At 46.9% G+C, this 18,729-nt stretch overlaps 1 protein-coding gene across 1 annotated transcript in view; it reads right to left on the bottom strand.

Moving 5' to 3' along the window:
* Positions 1-18,729, bottom strand: part of ccdc80 (coiled-coil domain containing 80) — a 42,037-nt gene that overhangs the window by 3,597 nt on the left and 19,711 nt on the right. The window contains exons 5-6 of the mRNA XM_067992905.1: positions 18,225-18,328; positions 3,884-3,964 (exon numbers count right to left, since the gene is read on the bottom strand). Of these exons, the coding sequence (XP_067849006.1) occupies positions 3,884-3,964; positions 18,225-18,328 (185 nt within the window). The remainder of the gene's footprint in view (positions 1-3,883; positions 3,965-18,224; positions 18,329-18,729) is intronic.

Here is an 18,729-nt window from a genome sequence, read left to right as displayed (position 1 = left end):
GGGTTTGTCTGTAAGATAAAGCAGTAATATTTATGGAAAAGGGAAGCCGATATACAATACTCTTTCAATATGGAATTATCTGCAGATGACACTTCCAGATCAGCACTGTTCATTTAATTTCTTTATGTGTAAGGTTTCATGTTTTTCACATGAATCAATTTTAACTTTGGTTCTTAAGTATATAAGTTGCATATTCCCACACATTTTGCAATTTTTCCCTTGGATTTCTGTGTTGTACACCATTCCTTGCAGGAGGTGAACCATTCCAGGGTATAACTCAATATTACACTCCAGCCACCTGCTAGGAGAAGAGTGAGAGCAATGAGAGTTGACACAGTCTGTCACTTAAATACTCTACTTGTGGACCATGGCTGATTTCTGCATGTCACGTCCCCCCAGGTAGCTTGGGAAATTACCATGTGGGGAATTGTGCTCATGAATCCATGTCCTACCATTCCACTGGTACAGCTTGCCACTAGGATAACTAGCTCACCATGCCGTTGATATACCCAATTGTTACAAGTTTCAGTTCTGCCTTAAATGTTCTCTCAGGTGCAGCGGTGCTGGTCATTCACATAAGTGGTCCATGTTTCTAATGTTTAGGAGTGTGCCCACACTGCCCAATATCTAAACATGAAACAACATAACCCAGGAGGACCTACTTGTGATCTGAACTGGATGTCATCTTTCACACATGCCCTCATATATGCTTCACCAATCTTTCTGAAGATGAACTGAAACACTTTGTGAGAGGCGGCCTGGTACAAATTGTCAAGTTGCTTAATTTTACAGACACAAAGTGAATGCACAGAATAACAGCTATAATCAAATCTCATCTTGATTCAACTAACTATAGAAGTCAAGAACAATACACCACATTATACCTATTAGCGGGCTTACAATGTTTTCTGGTCAGCCTTCTGATTCTGATTGGCCTATATCCAAGCTGTAGTGTTGAAAACCTACGCAACAGAACTAGCTGCCTCCCGCCTCCCCCCCCCACCTCCCACCTCCCTAGCCAAGCTATTCTAGTGCAGCTATCACATTGGCATCTATTGTTATGTAGACGTTGTCCAGGTATATCCTATTCACAAAAAGCAAGACAAATTGTGCAATGAGAAAATACTGATTATCCCATTTTTGGGCTTGTATACTGTTTTTACACTGTTTTCGGCTTGTATATGTGTTTTAAAGTGTGCATTTTTGACAGTGTATATTTAGCACGGGTGCTTAAGGTTATGTTGGTAATCACAATGCATAAATGAAAAATTCTCATCTTAATTTTTATGATAATCCCAGTATTTGACAGGAAGAAGACCGTTGTAAATTTAATTGAGATGAATGAACTCACTATGGTTATGGGTGTGTGTTTATTTCTCAAAGAAGCTATTATAGCTTCCATCTCACTGAGTGTTGAAAGGTATCAAGAGGCTATAAAGAGAAAGGCCTTTAATAAGCTTGGTGAAAATTCAGCAAAGGGTCTGTAAGCTATTCAGGTAACAAATTAATGTTTAAGTAAAAACACTGTCTGATACAGGGATAGTTCCTAGTATGTGTTTTCTAAAAGAAACCTGCTGTAAAAAGAGAAGGAATCACTTATCAAAGACCCAAAAAGTGAATTTTGAAGTTATGCTGATGACAGAAATGAAAAGAACACCAGAATGATCAGGAGCTCTCCATTGTCAAATCCCAGTGCCAATTGGACAACATCATAAAATAACTCCCCCCCACTCCCCTCACATTTCCAGCAGTAAGAAGTAGTTGAAATACTGGATGGGATAAAAATTGATAAAGAGGATGTACTAGAAAGTCTAGCTGTGCTTACAGTAGATAAGTCACCCGGTCCGGATGGGATGCATCCTAGGTTGCTGAGGGAAGTACGGGTGGAAATTGCGGAGGTACTGGCCATAATCTTCCAAACATCTTTAGATACGGGGGTGGTGCCAGAGGACTGGAGAATTGCAAATGTTACACCCTTGTTCAAAAAAGGATAAACCCAGCAACTACAGGTCAGTAAGTTTAACCTTGGTGGTGGGGAAACTTTTAGAAACGATAATCCGGGACAGAATTAGCAGTCACTTGGACAAGTGTGGATTGATTAGGGAATGCCAGTACGGATCTGTTAAAGGCAAATTGTGTTTAACTAACTTGATAGAGTTTTTTGATGAGATAACAGAGAGGGTCGATGAGGAGAATGCGGTTGATGTGGTGTATATGGACTTTTAAAAGGCCTTTAATAAAATGCCGTATGATAGGCTTGTCATCAAGATTGAAGCTCGTGGAATAAAGGGGGCAGTAGCAGCATGGATACAAAATTGGCTTAGTGACAGGAAGCAGTGAGTACTGGTGAACGGTTGTTTTTTGGATTGGAGGGAGGTGTACCGTGGTGTTCCCCAGGGGTCAGTACTAGGACTACTGCTTTTCTTGATATATATTAATGACTTGGACTTGGGTGCACAGGGCACAATTTCCAAATTTGCAGATTTGAACAGTGAGCAGGATCGTGATAGACTTCAAGAGGATATAGACAGGCTGGTGGAATGGGCGGACACGTGGCATAGAATCATAGAAAGATTACAGCTTGGAATGAGGCCATTTGGCCCATCAAGTCTGTGCCGGCAGATGAAATTTAATGCAGAAAAATGCAAAGTGATAGATTTCGGTAGGAAGGACGAAGAGAGGCAATATAAACTAGAGGGCAAAATTCTAAAAGGGATAAAGGAACAGAGAGATCTGGGGGTATATGTGCACAAATAGTTGAAAGTGGCAGGGCAGGTTGAGAAAGCGGTTAAAAAAGCATACGGGATCCTGAGCTTTATAAATAGAGGCATAGAGTACAAAAGCAAGGAAGTCATGATGAACCTTTATAAAACACTGGTTTGACCACAACTGGAGTATTGTGTCCAGTTCTGGGCACTGCACTTTAGGAAAGATGTGAAGGCCTTAGGGAGAGTGCAAAAAAGATTTACTAGAATGATTCCAGGTATGAGGGACTTTAGTTACATGGATTGACTGGAGAAGCCGGGGTTGTTCTCTTTGGAACAGAGAAGGTTGAGGGGAGATTTGATAGAGGTATTTAAAATCATGAAGGGTCTAGACAGAATAGATAGAGAGAAATTGTTCCCATTGGCGAAAGGGTCAAGAACCATAGATTTAGGGTGAATGGCAAAAGAACCAAAAGGTGACATGAGGAAAAACTTTCTTACGCAGTGAGTGGTTATGAATGCACTGGAATGCACTGCCTGAGGGGTGGTGGAGGCAGATTCAATCGTGGCTTTCAAAAGGGAACTGGATAAGCATCTGTAAGGAAAAAAATTGCAGGGCTATGGGGATAGGGCGGGGGAGTGGGACTAGATGGATTGCTCTTGCATAGAGCCGGCACGGACTCGATGGGCCGAATGGCCTCCTTGCGTGCAGTAACCTTTCTATGATTCTATGAGTATGTGGGTGGAACCAACTAATTAAACAGAACTTATCATCACTTTCTTGTCAAGTAATTTAAGGGATGAAAACAAAATTACAACTTTTACCTGTGTTGTAGATAATCTATTCAAAATTGGTTAGGATTCTATGGGATTTATTGTAGGTTTTTCAAGAGGAAATCCTACAGGGCCATCTTTATGGTAGACTTTTGCTAAAGGAAGCTTAAAGGTCACTGCTATAACATTTATTACAAATTAGCAATGAGAATAAAAGAGATCATGTCATATTGCAAAGCCTCTCACTTCTTTAACTGCCTCTCTGGGCACAACCATTATTTACTTATAAAATAGTACCATGTTTATACTGGAACATGTTGGCTGTCATCACCAGATAAAGTTTCAGCTCTCACAGCAACATAAGTATTTTTAAATATATACGATTATAATGAAAGTACTCTTACCGTTAATTGGATAGAGTTCCAAAACCCCTCCAACATCAATGCCCACACCCATCAACTTCAGAACAGCCAAATGACGTAAACCTTGAAAAGAGATTTATTCTCACGTTAATTTTACTGGATAATATGTAGACCACAAATAATTGGGTAAATGCTAAGAAAGAAACTTGAAGCTATGGTAATCTGTTTTTACAACGTTTCTCTTTCCATTTTAGGTTCATAAATTCCAAATAAGCCAATGAGCTCGGGATACGCAGGATAGTTTGGAAGTGGAAGTGTTAGAAAATAAATTACAGTAACAAAATAAGAAAAACAAATGAAATAGATGTAGAAATTCAAACAATTGTGAATATAAGCCTGTAGAAAGCCAGGAATAGGGTGCTACATCACATAATTCCCAACTGCTACAGGTTGAGTTACAGCAGAAACCAACAGCCCACTGTTAATTATGAGATCAACAATGTCACTTCTCAGCTGGACACAGAGACCTAGAAATTGGATCTGAGCCTGCCGACGTGAATTGAGCACAGGGATCGACCCGATATTAGGCCTCGTGCCTCATTTACATCAGACCTGCGAGCTGCAGACAATTGCTGGGCGTCCCCAAACTGCTCGCTGGCGAAGAACATTTTAATTTCGGGCCACCGCATCACTAGCTGGAGCGAACACTCCTGCACCTCTCGGCTCCACATTCAGGTATGCATTTTTTACAAATTTACCTTTATGGTGGCAGCCTGCAGCGGTCCCTTTAAGGAGCGCTGGTTAAGCCGCATGTAAACCTGGTTTTCCTGAATGCAGCCAGCATTGCGCCGGCTGCGTTCAAGGCACAACAATTTGCTAAAGGGGGCATCAAACAGGCGTTAAGCCCCTTATTTGCATATGCAAAAAGCCTAACGGCTATTTCAGGTGCAGGCCCTGGACGCCGCTTTTGATACCTATTCCAATATGGCGGGTGGTACACTTGCAGCTCAGAATTTTACGCCTGTAAAAACGGGCACAGCATATTTGGATTTCTAGGCCAGAGATTTCCAGCACAGGGCAGTTTGCTGCAGATTTTCAAAAGTCACTGTGCTCGATTTTATAGCTTGTGGTTGTGGTTTTAAAAGTGTACAGTTTAAAAACAATTTATCCCCAGTCTGGGATCAATCAGTAACAGCAGGAGAACAAATTCCTGACTGCTCCCTTAAGCTACCTGTCACTTGCCACTTTAATTCTCCGTCCCACATGTACTCTAACCTCGCTGTCCTTGGCCTTCTACACTGTTCCAATGACGCTCAATGCATATTCAAGGAATAGTGCTCATCTTTCTACTAGACACTTTGCCTCTGGACAGACCTTCATGGGGAGGGAACGGGTTGGAGCTTGGGATGGGGACCCCCATCAGTACAATGCCGACGAGCTGTCGACCTGCCTTTTGCTTCCACCAGATTTCCTGGGCCACTGGAACCTGCTCTGTTTCGCCAGGTTTCCATGCTCCCCTCTCCACTATCCTAACTATTCACACATTCTCTGGGTCTTGGATATTTCTCTCATCATGCCTTCTTTTTATCTTTTGCTATTATCACTTCTGTCATTTAACCATTTCCTGTTCTCTACTTAATCACTTTACATGATATTCTTTTTTCTTTTCTTGCATATGTGAACCTTCCCTCTTCCCCCTTTTCCATTGCTCTGTTACTTCTTAAAAGTTGTTCACCTTACAGTTCTGATGAAGGGTTATACCTGAAACATGAACTTTTTCCTTTCCCCACAGATGCTGCCTGACCTACTGAGTGTTTCCAGCATTTTCTGTTTTTGGATCAGCATTTTCACTCATTGTTAACAATTATTATTTAAATGGAATACCAAGCAGGTAGTAGCAAGAGTTTTTCCTATCACTTCACCCAAGTGATCATTATTCATGTGTAAACTTAGACAGTAATACTAGGAATTTCCTCAGGGATTTGCCCATTTGGCCACCCTAACATTGGTGGAAGATAGGCAAAAGTCCTGTTTACACGTGTATCTGGGGTTTCCACCGATCTTCTCCTGAGGTTACGGCAGCCAATTGGGAGAACTCTAGAGGAAATTCCCAGGGTGAGTGTCAGCGGCCTAATGGATCATGTAGGAAGCTATGGAGGGCCCTTATCAATCAACAAGCTCATGGCTTCCTGATCCATGGTCTGCTTGTCCACTGGTAGAGGCAGCGCTGGAGAAAGGATTGGTGTGGAACTGTGCAGCAGGGCCTGCAACTTGCAGTAACTAATGGAATGACTCACAGGAGCACAGGAGATTTCAGTTGCCTGAACAGGCTGATTTTATACACATCGTCACTGAGAAATGAAGAGTCCCGCTCCACACTTTTCTTTAGTGCTGCCTTTGCTGTGCCCACGCACAAGCGCATGGAAGTTTACAGTAAATATGACCAAAGGCAACAGTTCAGTCCGCTAGAAAACTATCCTGTGAGTTTCCTTTTTAGATGCAAAATACAAGAAGACACTAATAAACTTGCAGAAGGGGCATGTAGTTGGCAAATGAATTTCAATACAGATAAGTGTGAGGTGGTGCACTTTGGTAGGAAGAAGTAGGAGGCCACATACTCCTTGGAAAATAAGCGTCTAAGTGGGGTACAGAAGCAATGGGATCTAGGGGTACAGATGCACTATACACAGATACAAATCACTAAAAATAGCGGCACAGGTTAATAAGGCCATAAAAAAAGGAAACCAGCCACTGTGGTTCATTTCTAGAGGGATAAAATTGAAAAGCAGAGAAGTTATGTTAAATTTGTATAGAACCTTGGTTAGACCACACTTGGAGTACTGTGCACAGTTCTGGTCTCCATATTATAAAAAGGATATAGAGGCATTGAAGAAGGTGCAAAAAAGATTTACTAGGATGATACCAGAACTGAGAGGTTATACCTATTAGGAAAGATTGAACAGGCTGAGACTCTTTTCTCTACAAAAGAGAAGGCTGAGAGGTGACCTGATAGAGGTCTTTAAGATTATGAAAGGTCTTGATAGGGTAGACGTAGAGAAGATATTTCCACTTGTAGGGGAGACCAAAATTGGGGGCCATAAATATAAGATAGTCACTAATAAATCCAATAGGGAATTCAGGAGAAACTTCTTTACCCAGCATGGTTAGAACGTGGTACTCATTACCACAAGGAGTAGTTGAGGCGACTAGCACAGATGCACTTAAGGGGAAGCTAGATAAACACATGAGGGAGAAAGGAATAGAAGGTTATACTGATAGGGTTAGATGAAGATGGGTGGGAGGAGGCTCGTGTGGAGCATAAACACCGGCATAGACCAGTTGCGCCAAATGACCTGTTTCTGTGCTGTGCATTCTTTGTAATGGGATTGGATGGGGTTCGTGGCTTCTTGTACTTGTTCTAAACATTTTGCAGTGATGCAAATAGTTCAAAGGGGCCTCCATTTGTAGTTTTCACTGGGGACACTGAAAACCATAAGACGTTCCCTGAAAAAGAACAACTTGTCAAAACTACTGTTTTGAAAATCTATACTCTGCACGACACTAGTAAGATTCTCAAAATTCACAGATCCCCCAAAAACTCCGAGAAAAACCCTAAAGAAATTCACCTTTTCCCTGAGTATGGAAAAACTTTGGCCATTGACCAAAATCCTAAGATGGAAGGATAGGTGAGAGGTCACCAGACGAATTCAATAATACACATAGTGGAATGTGTGAGAATTACTGCTTCAGACATGTCTCTGTTTTAATGCAAAACCTAGAGCTGGTGGTAAACTGCCATTGAAAGAGGCAACTGCTCCAGACATGGTGGGGCCATGTCTTTGTTTTAAAGCAAAACCGATCAACACGTAGGACGTTGGATACAAAAGGAAGCCTTGTGTGACAAGCTCTAAAAATCGGAATTAACAATGACCCATCGGGAGAAGCAATTGCAACATGATGAGGGACCATCAAAAAACCATCAAAGATTCTTAAGGACTTTGTAAGAACTGTTTAAACAGACATGAAGTGTTTTTTTTAAGTAACGAAGACCATTGTAAGAGGGGGATATAGAAGTGGAAACTCGAAACCTCTCTCTCTCTCTCTGGTTCTTGTTGGCGCTCGTGTGCTGCTTGTCTTGGTTCTGCCTGTCTCTGGAAGGAAGAGCAGCTTCCAACGAACAACAAGGCGAGGGGGCAACAGGAAAGCAATTCGACAGGGAAGGTCAGCAGCTCTAGAAGCAGGCCGACACACAAGAAGAAATCAGAGCAACAATCCCAGCGACCATCAGACACCTCACGGCAACAAGGGCTTTCAAAAACAACCAACCGAATATTATCACCAACCAACCGGGTAATATTGGGCCACCGCGACCAAAGAAAACCAACTCGGGAGAAAACCAAAGATCCACAAAGTTTCCACTCTACAATCTATTTCTGACTTACCTCTGGGTGAATTATTGTCAAGGATTCGTTTGGTGAGCATTATCTCTGGCCCTTTAGAGTCCAACCTAGCTAGTACAGTGGGATTGGGAGAGGTGAGGTATCTTTCTACTGTAATTTCCCTCGTGTGTACCGAAGTGTTCCCCATTTTATTAGAGTGTTAAGATTGTTGTGTTGTATTTTCTCTCTTGAATAAAGGTCAAAGTTTCTTGCACCAAAACCAGTTGTCTGCTGCACTTTGTCACAACCCCCAAATAAGTCCAAGGTCGAGAACCCAGGGAGTGGGAGCAATTCGAACCGCTCAGAAGTCAGAGGTGAAGCTGACACACACCACCACCCCCTACATAATGGCGACCCAGATGGGACCTTGGCAAAAGGGACGTGATACAGTGGACACTGATTTGGAAGAGAGAACTGTAATGGAAGAGAGGATTTCAGGTTATGTGTTCAGTAAGGTGAATATGGAAAAAAATGGGTCACTAATCTGTTAAAGGCTAGGCTAAATGGACAGAAGGGAAGGATCATAAAAAATCCATAGAAAAGGCAGTCTGGCTGATGTGCTTCAAGAAACAGATCCAGCTTTTGGACAGGCACGTTGAAGCACAGGCAGCTGAGATTCGGGAGTCAGCCCTGGAAGTCCAAACAAAGGCCTTAGCAGGGGAAAAGTTACTGTTAGCATTGCAGGCTCTGAACCAGGAAAGGGTGCAGTTAGTGGGGGTTTTCCTCCTCAGCTTCTGCCCCTAATTCCACCCCCCCTCCTGCCAGATTTCGCTAAAGCTTGGTGCTACGTGTGGTGGTCGTGGGCCCTCCTGCTCCTCAACCGTGTAGTCCCTTGGCACTACCTGTGGTGTCTGAACCGTTCCAGAAGGGATATTTACAGTGTCAGGTCACCGAGGCCAAGAACAATGAGCTGAGGTTGCGGGAAAAGAATGCCCGCCTAGCAAGACAAGTAAGAGAGCAGGAAGAGAAAGTAAAAGGCTTACAGGCAGCCTATAAGATAGTGAGCACACAGGGGTTTGAGGATGCAGACCATGGTCCCTGCCAGATGCAGATAGAGAGTCCGAACCTTGCTCTAAGGATGGCAAAAGGCATGGTTTGCCTCATAAGCCCTAGTGCAGCCCAGGTCGACTTCACAGGGAGCCTGGGGAGAACGGTTCAGACACCACAGGTAGTGCCAAGGGACTACCCAGTTGAGGAGCAGGAGGGCCCACGACCACCACCCGTAGCACCAAGCTTTAGCGAAATCTGGCAGTGGGGGGGGGGGGGGGGGGTGGAATTAGGGGCAGAAGCTGAGGAGGAAAACCCCCAGCAAGAGAGGCTGGGACCAGGGCCAATGTGCCCAGCCCAGCAGCAAAGGTTCGGCCCGCCCGCTGATAACGGGATGAGGGACCCCTCCAAAAACAGTTAGTAGTTCTCCACGGCACCCAACAGCTTAGGGCCATGGTAAGCCATTTAACTAAACTTGTGGCAAATGGGGACCCCTCGGTCCACTTCAGGGAAGTGGAACAAGCAGCAAGCATCAACGAGTGCAATGATGCTGAACAGGCCAAAATGCTGCTATTCTCCCTGGAGAGTAAGCTCTTCCAATGTAAGATGGGACAGTGTGATTATGGGGAGCTCAAGGAGGAAGTTCTTGAGGCCATAGGGATGAATGAGGGAAGTCCTTTCTCCCGGGTGGAAAAAACAGTGCAGCTCGTAGGAGAACCCCCGCAGGCTTCTGCAGACAGGTTGTGGCCGGTGTATAGGAGCGCATGCAGTGGGACGCCTAAGCGGGCTAACCTGGACCAGGATCAGCGGGCCCAATGTCTCCGTTGCCTGGTGGCAAACAGCTTGCCACAGGTCAGGGCCGCGGCAGGAATGTGGTTTGACCCAAAGAATCCCCTGACTACCGAACTCACAGTGATCAGACAATTGACCATAGCTTACCGTAATGGTAAAGGAACCGATGCACACCCACCTAAAGGGAAAGTGCATGAAATGAAACCTGGCCAGGGTAGGAAGGAGTGGCATCAGGAAGGGAATAACCCTTCCAGCACGAAGCTCAACTGTTATGGGTGTAGGAAGGATGGACACTGGAGGAAGGAGTGTAAGAATCGTTGGAAAGATAACAAGGGAAAGAATTCCTCAACCCCAGCCCAAAAGGTAGAGACAGGAATCCCTCCCGCCACGGTCGAGTCATTTTTGGACGCCATGAGAACCCTATTGACTGGCCCAGGGAAGGTAGCAGCCACCACCGGCGGTCTGACCCCATCAGCCCCATCTAACCCACGACCCTGACTACAGCCAGCGCAGCCTATTTACCTGTGTTCCCTTACCTACGACTTATGGAAGAGACCCCTCGTTGAGATGAAGGTAGAAGAGGGTAAGGGGACCTATCTGTTGGACACGGGAGCATCATGTACCGTGATCCATTCAGCTAACCCCACCACCTCACCTCTATCTAACGGGGTCCCATACAGTCTGTTGGGATTCACAGGTAAAGAACAGGCTGGCTCATTTTCCATCCCGCTGACCATTCGTTTAGGAACACTCCGCTCTAAGTGGACCTGTATCCTAATGAAGTGGGAAGTGGAGGGTGGAAAAGGGATCCTGGGAGCCGACTTTATTGTAGGCCACGGGATCCTAGTGGATTTGAGGAATCACTGCCTGTGGGAGGCAAATACAGGAAAGGAAGGCGGAGTAGTAGTCATCCCAGGGAAACAGGGCAAGGGGACCCTGTGCACCATGAAGTCTAAAGAGGGTTATAACCTCAAACTCATGGTCAGTAATACCCCAAGGGAGTTCCAGGCATTTGTGCGAGCCCACCTAGCCACATTTGCCACACAAAAACACGCCTGTGGGAGGGTCAACGGGTTCGAGGTCAGTGTAGATGGGGACCCTATGGCCTGACCACAAAAGCAATATAACTTCCCCAGGGAAGCGGAGCCAGACATGGAAGCAGCCATGTCCTCCTTAGTGCAACAGGGGGTCCTGAGACCGATAGCCACCCACGTGAACTCTCCACTGTGGCCGGTTAGAAAACCGGACAACTCCTGGAGGGCCACAGTGGACTATCGGGTGCTCAACAGTAACATCCCAGCCTGTGCACCCACAGTAGCAGCAGTTGCCGACCTGATAGGAAGTATCCCAGCATCCGCGACCACTTTCACGGTACTGGATATCTTCAACAGGTTTTGGTACATCCCTTTAAGGAGAGAGGATCAGTACAAGTTTGCCTTTACCTTTAAAGGGCAACAGGGCTTCCACAATAGCCCCAGCATTTTCCACCAATGCATGGCAAACAGTTTAAAGGGCTTCAGCCAGCCCAGGCAGCTGGTACAATACGTGGTTGACCTGCTCCTATTCACCGATTCGAGAGAGGAGCATGGACCACTTCTGGCCGAACTGCTGGAACTGCTTGGGCAGGAAGGTTTTAAAGTGAACCCAAAGAAAGCGCAGATCGGCCAGCAGGAGGTGAAATTCCTGGGCCTGACAATACGCGCTGGGGAAAGGGCCATAGATAAAGCTAGAAGGGAAGCAGTATAGGAGTTACCAGTCCCCAACACAGTCACGGGAGTGAGATCGTTTCTAGGGCTAACCGGGTACTGCAGAGACTTCATTGAGGACTATGCGGCCACAGCAGCCCCTCTGCTCTGACTCCTGCATAAGGGAGTGGAGTAGGTTTGGGATGAGGGGTGCCAGGCAGCATTTGTCAGGCTCAAGAAAGATCTGCAGACCGCACCAGCTCTAGGGGCCATAGATGGAGGGAAAGAGTTCTTCCTGGAGGTAGCAGCCAGCGGGGACAGCCTGAGTGCTATGCTGCTCCAAGAGCGGCATGGCAAGCTGAGGCCGATGGTCTACTCCTCCAGGATACTCACAGATGTGGAGAAGAGCTACTCCAATTGTGAAAGGCACCTCTTGGCCACACATTGGGCTGTGAAAAGATCGCTGATCTTCACAGGCACCTCTCCCATCACTCTCCTCACCCATCACACGCCCACCCAGATTCTCCTGGACGGGAGAATCAAGGATGGGATAGTGAGCAGTGCCCGCATTGCTTGCTGGACCCTGCTTCTCTCACAGATGGACCTGAAAGTAAAAGGGCTCTGCGAGCCAAAGCTCGCAGCTAACCTGGTATATCCTGGAACAGCCCACCGGTGTTCCATAGAAGGGGTATGGGAAGTAGACATAGGTTTACGGGCCGGGATACACCGCACAGGCCATGAAATCTATGTGGATGGCTCCAGCACAGTATCTGCTGGTGAGCGACTCACAGGGTGTGGAGTTTATGACCCAGCGGCAAACCTTGCCCTGGCAATTAAGCTCCCCAGCACCATGAGCGCCCAGCAGGCTGAACTGTCCGCGGTAGTGTACGTGGTTACACACTCCAAGATCTTCCCCACCCCATACACGATTTGCTCGGACAGCATGTTCACATGTAATTCGTGTACGGAGTACCTGGCCATCTGGTCCCGCCGCAGATATACCTCCGCTGACGGGAGACCCCTCACAGTGAAACCCTTGCTGGAGAAAATCTTAGCAGCAGTGGGGGAGGAAGGGGAGGTTTTCATCCATACGGTGAAAGCCCATTCCTCCGCAGAACCCTGGAGTGAGGGCAACCGGCAGGCCGACGTGCTAGCTAAGGAGGGTGCCCGCACAGGCACTTTCTGGGACCCATATGGGTCCCGTCCTATAGCAGCAGTCACGGGTAGGAATGGGATACAGGGGAGTGCAGGGGTAGCTTTAACCCCAGACCTTAAGACGGTCCAAACCCAAGACCCCGTCCTCAAGGCAGTGGCAGAAGGGAAAAGGGTAGAGGGCCCTTACAGAACAGCAGCCCTCTCTGTAAAGGAAGGCATGCTGTTTAAGGGAGAGCAATGGGTAGTACCGCAGCAGCACAGGAGGGAATTCCTTCAACTGGTCCATGAGGGTCCAGGAACGGGGCATCCCGGGCCTGAGACCACCTGGCAGCGGGTGGAACAGGCAGGATGGTGGCCAGGACTCAGGGAAGATGTCCGTGAGTTCTGTGCCAGCTGTCTGGTGTGTGCCGCTAACAACCCTGACCCCCACAAAAAGGTACCTATGGGACACATCAGGAGGGTAGAGGGACCATGGCTGTCGATCCAGGTCGACTACATCGGGCTCCTACCCACCGCCCAGGGAGGCTATAAGTACTGCCTAGTGTGTGTTCACAAAGTGGGTAGAAGCCTTCCCCTGTCGAACAGCCACAGCTCTGAGTACAGCCAGGATCCTGGTCAGGGAGGTGTTCTCACGATGGGGGCTACCACAGTACGTGGAGTCGGACCAAGGGAGCCACTTTACCGGGCAGGTCATGCAGAATACCCTTATGGTACTTGGCATAGAGGGAAAATGGCACGTTACACACAACCCACAGTCCTCAGGGATTGTAGAGAGGATCAACAGAACCTTGAACGAAAGGCTGAGGAAAGAGACAGTAGACTCACCTAGAAAGTGGGTAGAGGTCTTACCGATGGTCCGAATGGGGATCTGAGCCAGCCAGTCAAAAAGCACGGGGTATTCCCCACACGAGCTCATGACTGGTAGGGTTATGCGGACCCCCATCCATGTGCTAGCCCCGGTGCTCACGGAGGGTCAGCTCAGAGAGGTGAACCGGGACAACTTCGTCAGGAATCTGTTTGAACACCTTAAACAGGTTCACTGGCAGGCTGCTAGCAACATGGGAAAACAGCATCAGAGTAACCGACTGCTGCTAGAACCCCGTATGCACCACGAGTGGGAGATAGGGGATCAGGTTATGGTTAGGAATTTTGCTCGGGTAGGCAGTCTAGAACCATTATACATGGGGCCCTACAGCATTGTAGATAAGGCAAGCCCCATGGTATACGCCATAAAGCTGCCTCGGCGCACCAAATGGTTCCACATTAACCAATGTAAGTTGTTTAAATCCGAGAAAAGGGAACAGCCAGTTGGGCAAGGTCTGAGGATAAAAATCCTCAGCCTGCAGCAGGAGCAAACTCACAGATTGCACAAGCAGGTGCAGTGGCTTGTTTTAAGGAAAGGGTCATCCCACCCACCGTTTGGGACACTCCCCCGCTCATCTGGGACTCAGACAAGGTGGGACCTGAGGGCAGAGAGTTACCTGTCCCTGACCACAGGTTTAGAAGAGGTACAGCCTGAGGATAGAAATCCCCAGCCAGCGGCAGTGGAGATTCCACAGACCGCACAAGAGGGGACAATGGCTCGGGTTGAAGACCCACCAGCCAGAAAACCCCCACCAGCCAGAGTCCCTAGAAGGTCCCTACGATCGCCACGGCCAAAGAAACCGTGGTCACCGGCTCCCCAGTTTAAAAGGGCAGCCCCTCAAGTCAGGGATCGATTTGAGGACAGAGGTCCCCAGCCAGCAGCCGCAGGCTGCGAGGGACCAAAGGTACAGGACAGGGCGGCCACACCAAAGGGAGTAGTGTGCTATAGCCCGAACAGGGATTAGCCTGGCTGTCCGGGGACGGGCGGCGGATGTACAATAGCTTCTGTTATTTAATTTTGAGATTGTTAAATTTTATATAATGTGGTTGGTAGTTTAAGTATTATTGTTTACCGTGTATTATTTTTCTATGTATGTACCGTATTTTCCAAGTGGTGCAGGGGTGTTGGAGCCCCTCCGTGCTTGGATATGAATGTAACTGAATTCTTACCTGTGTCTGCATCTGAACACTACACCTAAAGGGGAATGTATGTTTTGGGTCTTAGATAGATAAAATACAGGGGAAGGTTGGCTCTCGAGGATCGAGAATTTTGCTCACCTTTTACCAGTATGATACTTGAAGCAAGGTTAAAGTATCACAGGGGGGAGTGTAAGATTCTCAAAATTCACAGATCCCCCAAAAACTCGGAGAAAAACCCTAAAGAAATTCACCTTTTCCCTGAGTATGGAAAAACTTTGGCCACTGACCAAAATCCTAAGATGGAAGGATAGGTGAGAGGTCACCAGACGAATTCAACAATACACATTGTGGAATGTGGGAGAATTACTGCTTCAGACATTACTCTGTTTTAATGCAAAACCTACAGCACGTGGTAAACACCCACTGCCTTTGAAAGAGGCAACTGCTCCAGACATGGTGGGGCCATGTCTTTGTTTTAAAGCAAAACTGATCAACACCTAGAACGTTGGATACAAAAGGAAGCCTTGTGTGACAAACTCTAAAAATTGGAATTAACAATGACCCATCGGAAGAAGCAATTGCAACATGATGAGGGACCATCAAAAAGCCATCAAAGATTCTTAAGGACTTTGTAAGAACTGTTTAAACAGACATGAAGTGTTTTTTTTAAGTAACGAAGACCATTGTAAGAGGGGGATATAGAAGTGGAAACTCAAAACCTCTCTCTCTCTCTGGTTCTTGCTGGCGCTCGTGTGCTGCTTGTCTTGGTTCTGCCTGTCTCTGGAAGGAAGAGCAGCTTCCAGCGAACAACAAGGCGAGGGGGCAACAGGAAAGCAATTCGACAGGGAAGGTCAGCAGCTCTAGAAGCAGGCCGACACACAAGAAACCAGAGCAACAGTCCCAGCAACCATCAGACACCTCACGGCAACAAGGGCCTTATGAAACAACCAACCGAATATTATCACCAACCAACCGGGTAATATTGGGCCACCGCGACCAAAGAAAACCAACTCGGGAGAAAACCAAAGATCCGCAAAGTTTCCACTCTACAATCTATTTCTGACTTACCTCCGGGTGAATTATTGTCAAGGATTCGTTTGGCGAGCATTATCTCTGGCCCTTTAGAGTCCAACCTAGCTAGTACAGTGGGATTGGGAGAGGTGAGGTATCTTTCTACTGTAATTTCCCTCGTGTGTACCGAAGTGTTCCCCATTTTATTAGAGTGTTAAGATTGTTGTGTTGTATTTTCTCTCTTTTTTTTTATTAGTTCACGGGATGTGGGCGTCGCTGGCAAGGCCGGCATTTATTGCCCATCCCTAATTGCCCTTGAGAAGGTGGTGGTGAGCCGCCTTCTTGAACCGCTGCAGTCCGTGTGGTGACGGTTCTCCCACAGTGCTGTTAGGAAGGGAGTTCCAGGATTTTGACCCAGCGACAATGAAGGAACGGCGATATATTTCCAAGTCGGGATGGTGTGTGACTTGGAGGGGAACGTGCAGGTGGTGTTGTTCCCATGCGCCTGCTGCCCTTGTCCTTCTAGATGGTAGAAGTCGCGGGTTTGGGAGGTGCTGTCGAAGAAGCCTTGGCGAGTTGCTGCAGTGCATCCTGTGGATGGTGCACACTGCAGCCACGGTGCGCCGGTGGTGAAGGGAGTGAATGTTTAGGGTGGTGGATGGGGTGCCAATCAAGCGGGCTGCTTTATCTTGGATGGTGTCGAGCTTCTTGAGTGTTGTTGGAGCTGCACTCATCCAGGCAAGTGGAGAGCATTCCATCACACTCCTGACTTGTGCCTTGTAGATGGTGGAAAAGCTTTGGGGAGTCAGGAGGTGAGTCACTCGCCGCAGAATACCCAGCCTCTGACCTGCTCTCAGGATGTTGATGGTGGGGGATTCGGCGATGGTAATGCCGTTGAATGTCAAGGGGAGGTGGTTAGACTCTCTCTTGTTGGAGATGGTCATTGCCTGGCACTTATCTGGCGCGAATGTTACTTGCCACTTATCAGCCCAAGCCTGGATGTTGTCCAGGTCTTGCTGCATGCGGGCACGGACTGCTTCATTATCTGAGGGGTTGCGAATGGAACTGAACACTGTGCAGTCATCAGCGAACATCCCCATTTCTGACCTTATGATGGAGGGAAGGTCATTGATGAAGCAGCTGAAGATGGTTGGGCCTAGGACACTGCCCTGAGGAACTCCTGCAGCAATGCCCTGGGGCTGAGATGCTTGGCCTCCAACAACCACTACCATCTTCCTTTGTGCTAGGTATGACTCCAGCCACTGGAGGGTTTTCCCCCTGATTCCCATTGACTTCAATTTTACGAGGGCTCCTTGGTGCCACACTCGGTCAAATGCTGCCTTGATGTCAAGGGCAGTCACTCTCACCTCACCTCTGGAATTCAGCTCTTTTGTCCATGTTTGGACCAAGGCTGTAATGAGGTCTGGAGCAGAGTGGTCCTGGCGGAACCCAAACTGAGCATCGGTGAGCAGGTTATTGGTGAGTAAGTGTCGCTTGATAGCACTGTCGACGACACGTTCCATCACTTTGCTGATGATTGAGAGTAGACTGATGGGGCGGTAATTGGCCGGATTGGATTTGTCCTGCTTTTTGTGGACAGGACATACCTGGGCAATTTTCCACATTGTCGGGTGGATGCCAGTGTTGTAGCTGTACTGGAACAGCTTGGCTAGAGGCGCAGCTAGTTCTGGAGCACAAGCCTTCAGCACTACAGCTGGGATGTTATCGGGGCCCATAGCCTTTGCTGTATCCAGTGCACTCAGCCGTTTCTTGATATCACGTGGAGTGAATCGAATTGGCCGAAGACTGGCTTCCGTGATGGTGGGGATATCGGGAGGAGGCTGAGATGGATTATCTTGAACAAAGGTCAAAGTTTCTTGCACCAAAACCAGTTGTCTGCTGCACTTTGTCACAACCCCCAAATAAGTCCAAGGTCTAGAACCCAGGAAGTGGGAGCGACTTGAACCGCTCAGAAGTCAGAGGTGAAGCTGACACGCCCCACCACCCCCTACACACTCTACTGAAGCGGAAGTTACTGTAGAGTAAACATCACAGTACCTTACAAATTACCTCCTACTGAGTACCAGTTTGGGGATTAAACTACTTAAATTGCTCTTTTCCAGTTCATTTTTGGATGATCCTAATTAGTTACAATAGGATTAATTGTAATTGTTTTGTTTCATTCTAACTAAAATGAATCATGGTTAAGCAGCTAAAGTCTTAGAAAGTTGACAGCAATGTATTCCTAGTGGCAATCCTCTATGAGATGCGACAGCATGTATATTGATCAGTAAAGATGCTGAATCTCACCCAGGTTGCAAGCTTGTGCATTTAAGGCGTAAAGCTGATGTTGATAGGCCCATTCTTCATCAGTGGGGGTAGAAATAATAAATAAACGTCTCCTCCAACGGAATCTGAGGGAAAGAAACAAAGCAAATGAAAACAATTCTCGGTGCTGATAGTAAGCTTTTGTACTCAGCACCAATGCCAGATGGTGCACAGAGGCCCTGAGGTTGCTCAGTAGCTTGTGCCATCAACAGGGAAAGACAGAAATGCTTTGTTCGCTACACAGGTGTTTCTTAACTTAAAGGAGATTAGCCAGTTATTTAAAAAATTACCATCCTACACTTTAATTTTCTAGAAACATGAAGTTTCAAGGAAGTAACTTGTAGAACAGCAAAAAGGAAAGCAAGTTCATATATAAATGGAATTTGCGTGTTTTGTCAGCTATTCAAATAAGGGAGGTTCCTGGAGAGAGATCTAAGTCAGTCTAGTTCTTTTTTGGTTGACTGTACTATGGAGGGATTAAAGGAAT

The sequence above is a fragment of the Heptranchias perlo genome, chromosome 11, assembly GCF_035084215.1.
Source record: "Heptranchias perlo isolate sHepPer1 chromosome 11, sHepPer1.hap1, whole genome shotgun sequence".
Classification (NCBI taxonomy): domain Eukaryota; kingdom Metazoa; phylum Chordata; class Chondrichthyes; order Hexanchiformes; family Hexanchidae; genus Heptranchias; species Heptranchias perlo.
Note: the sequence above shows the minus strand (reverse complement) of the source record. Positions and strands in the feature narration are given on the sequence as shown.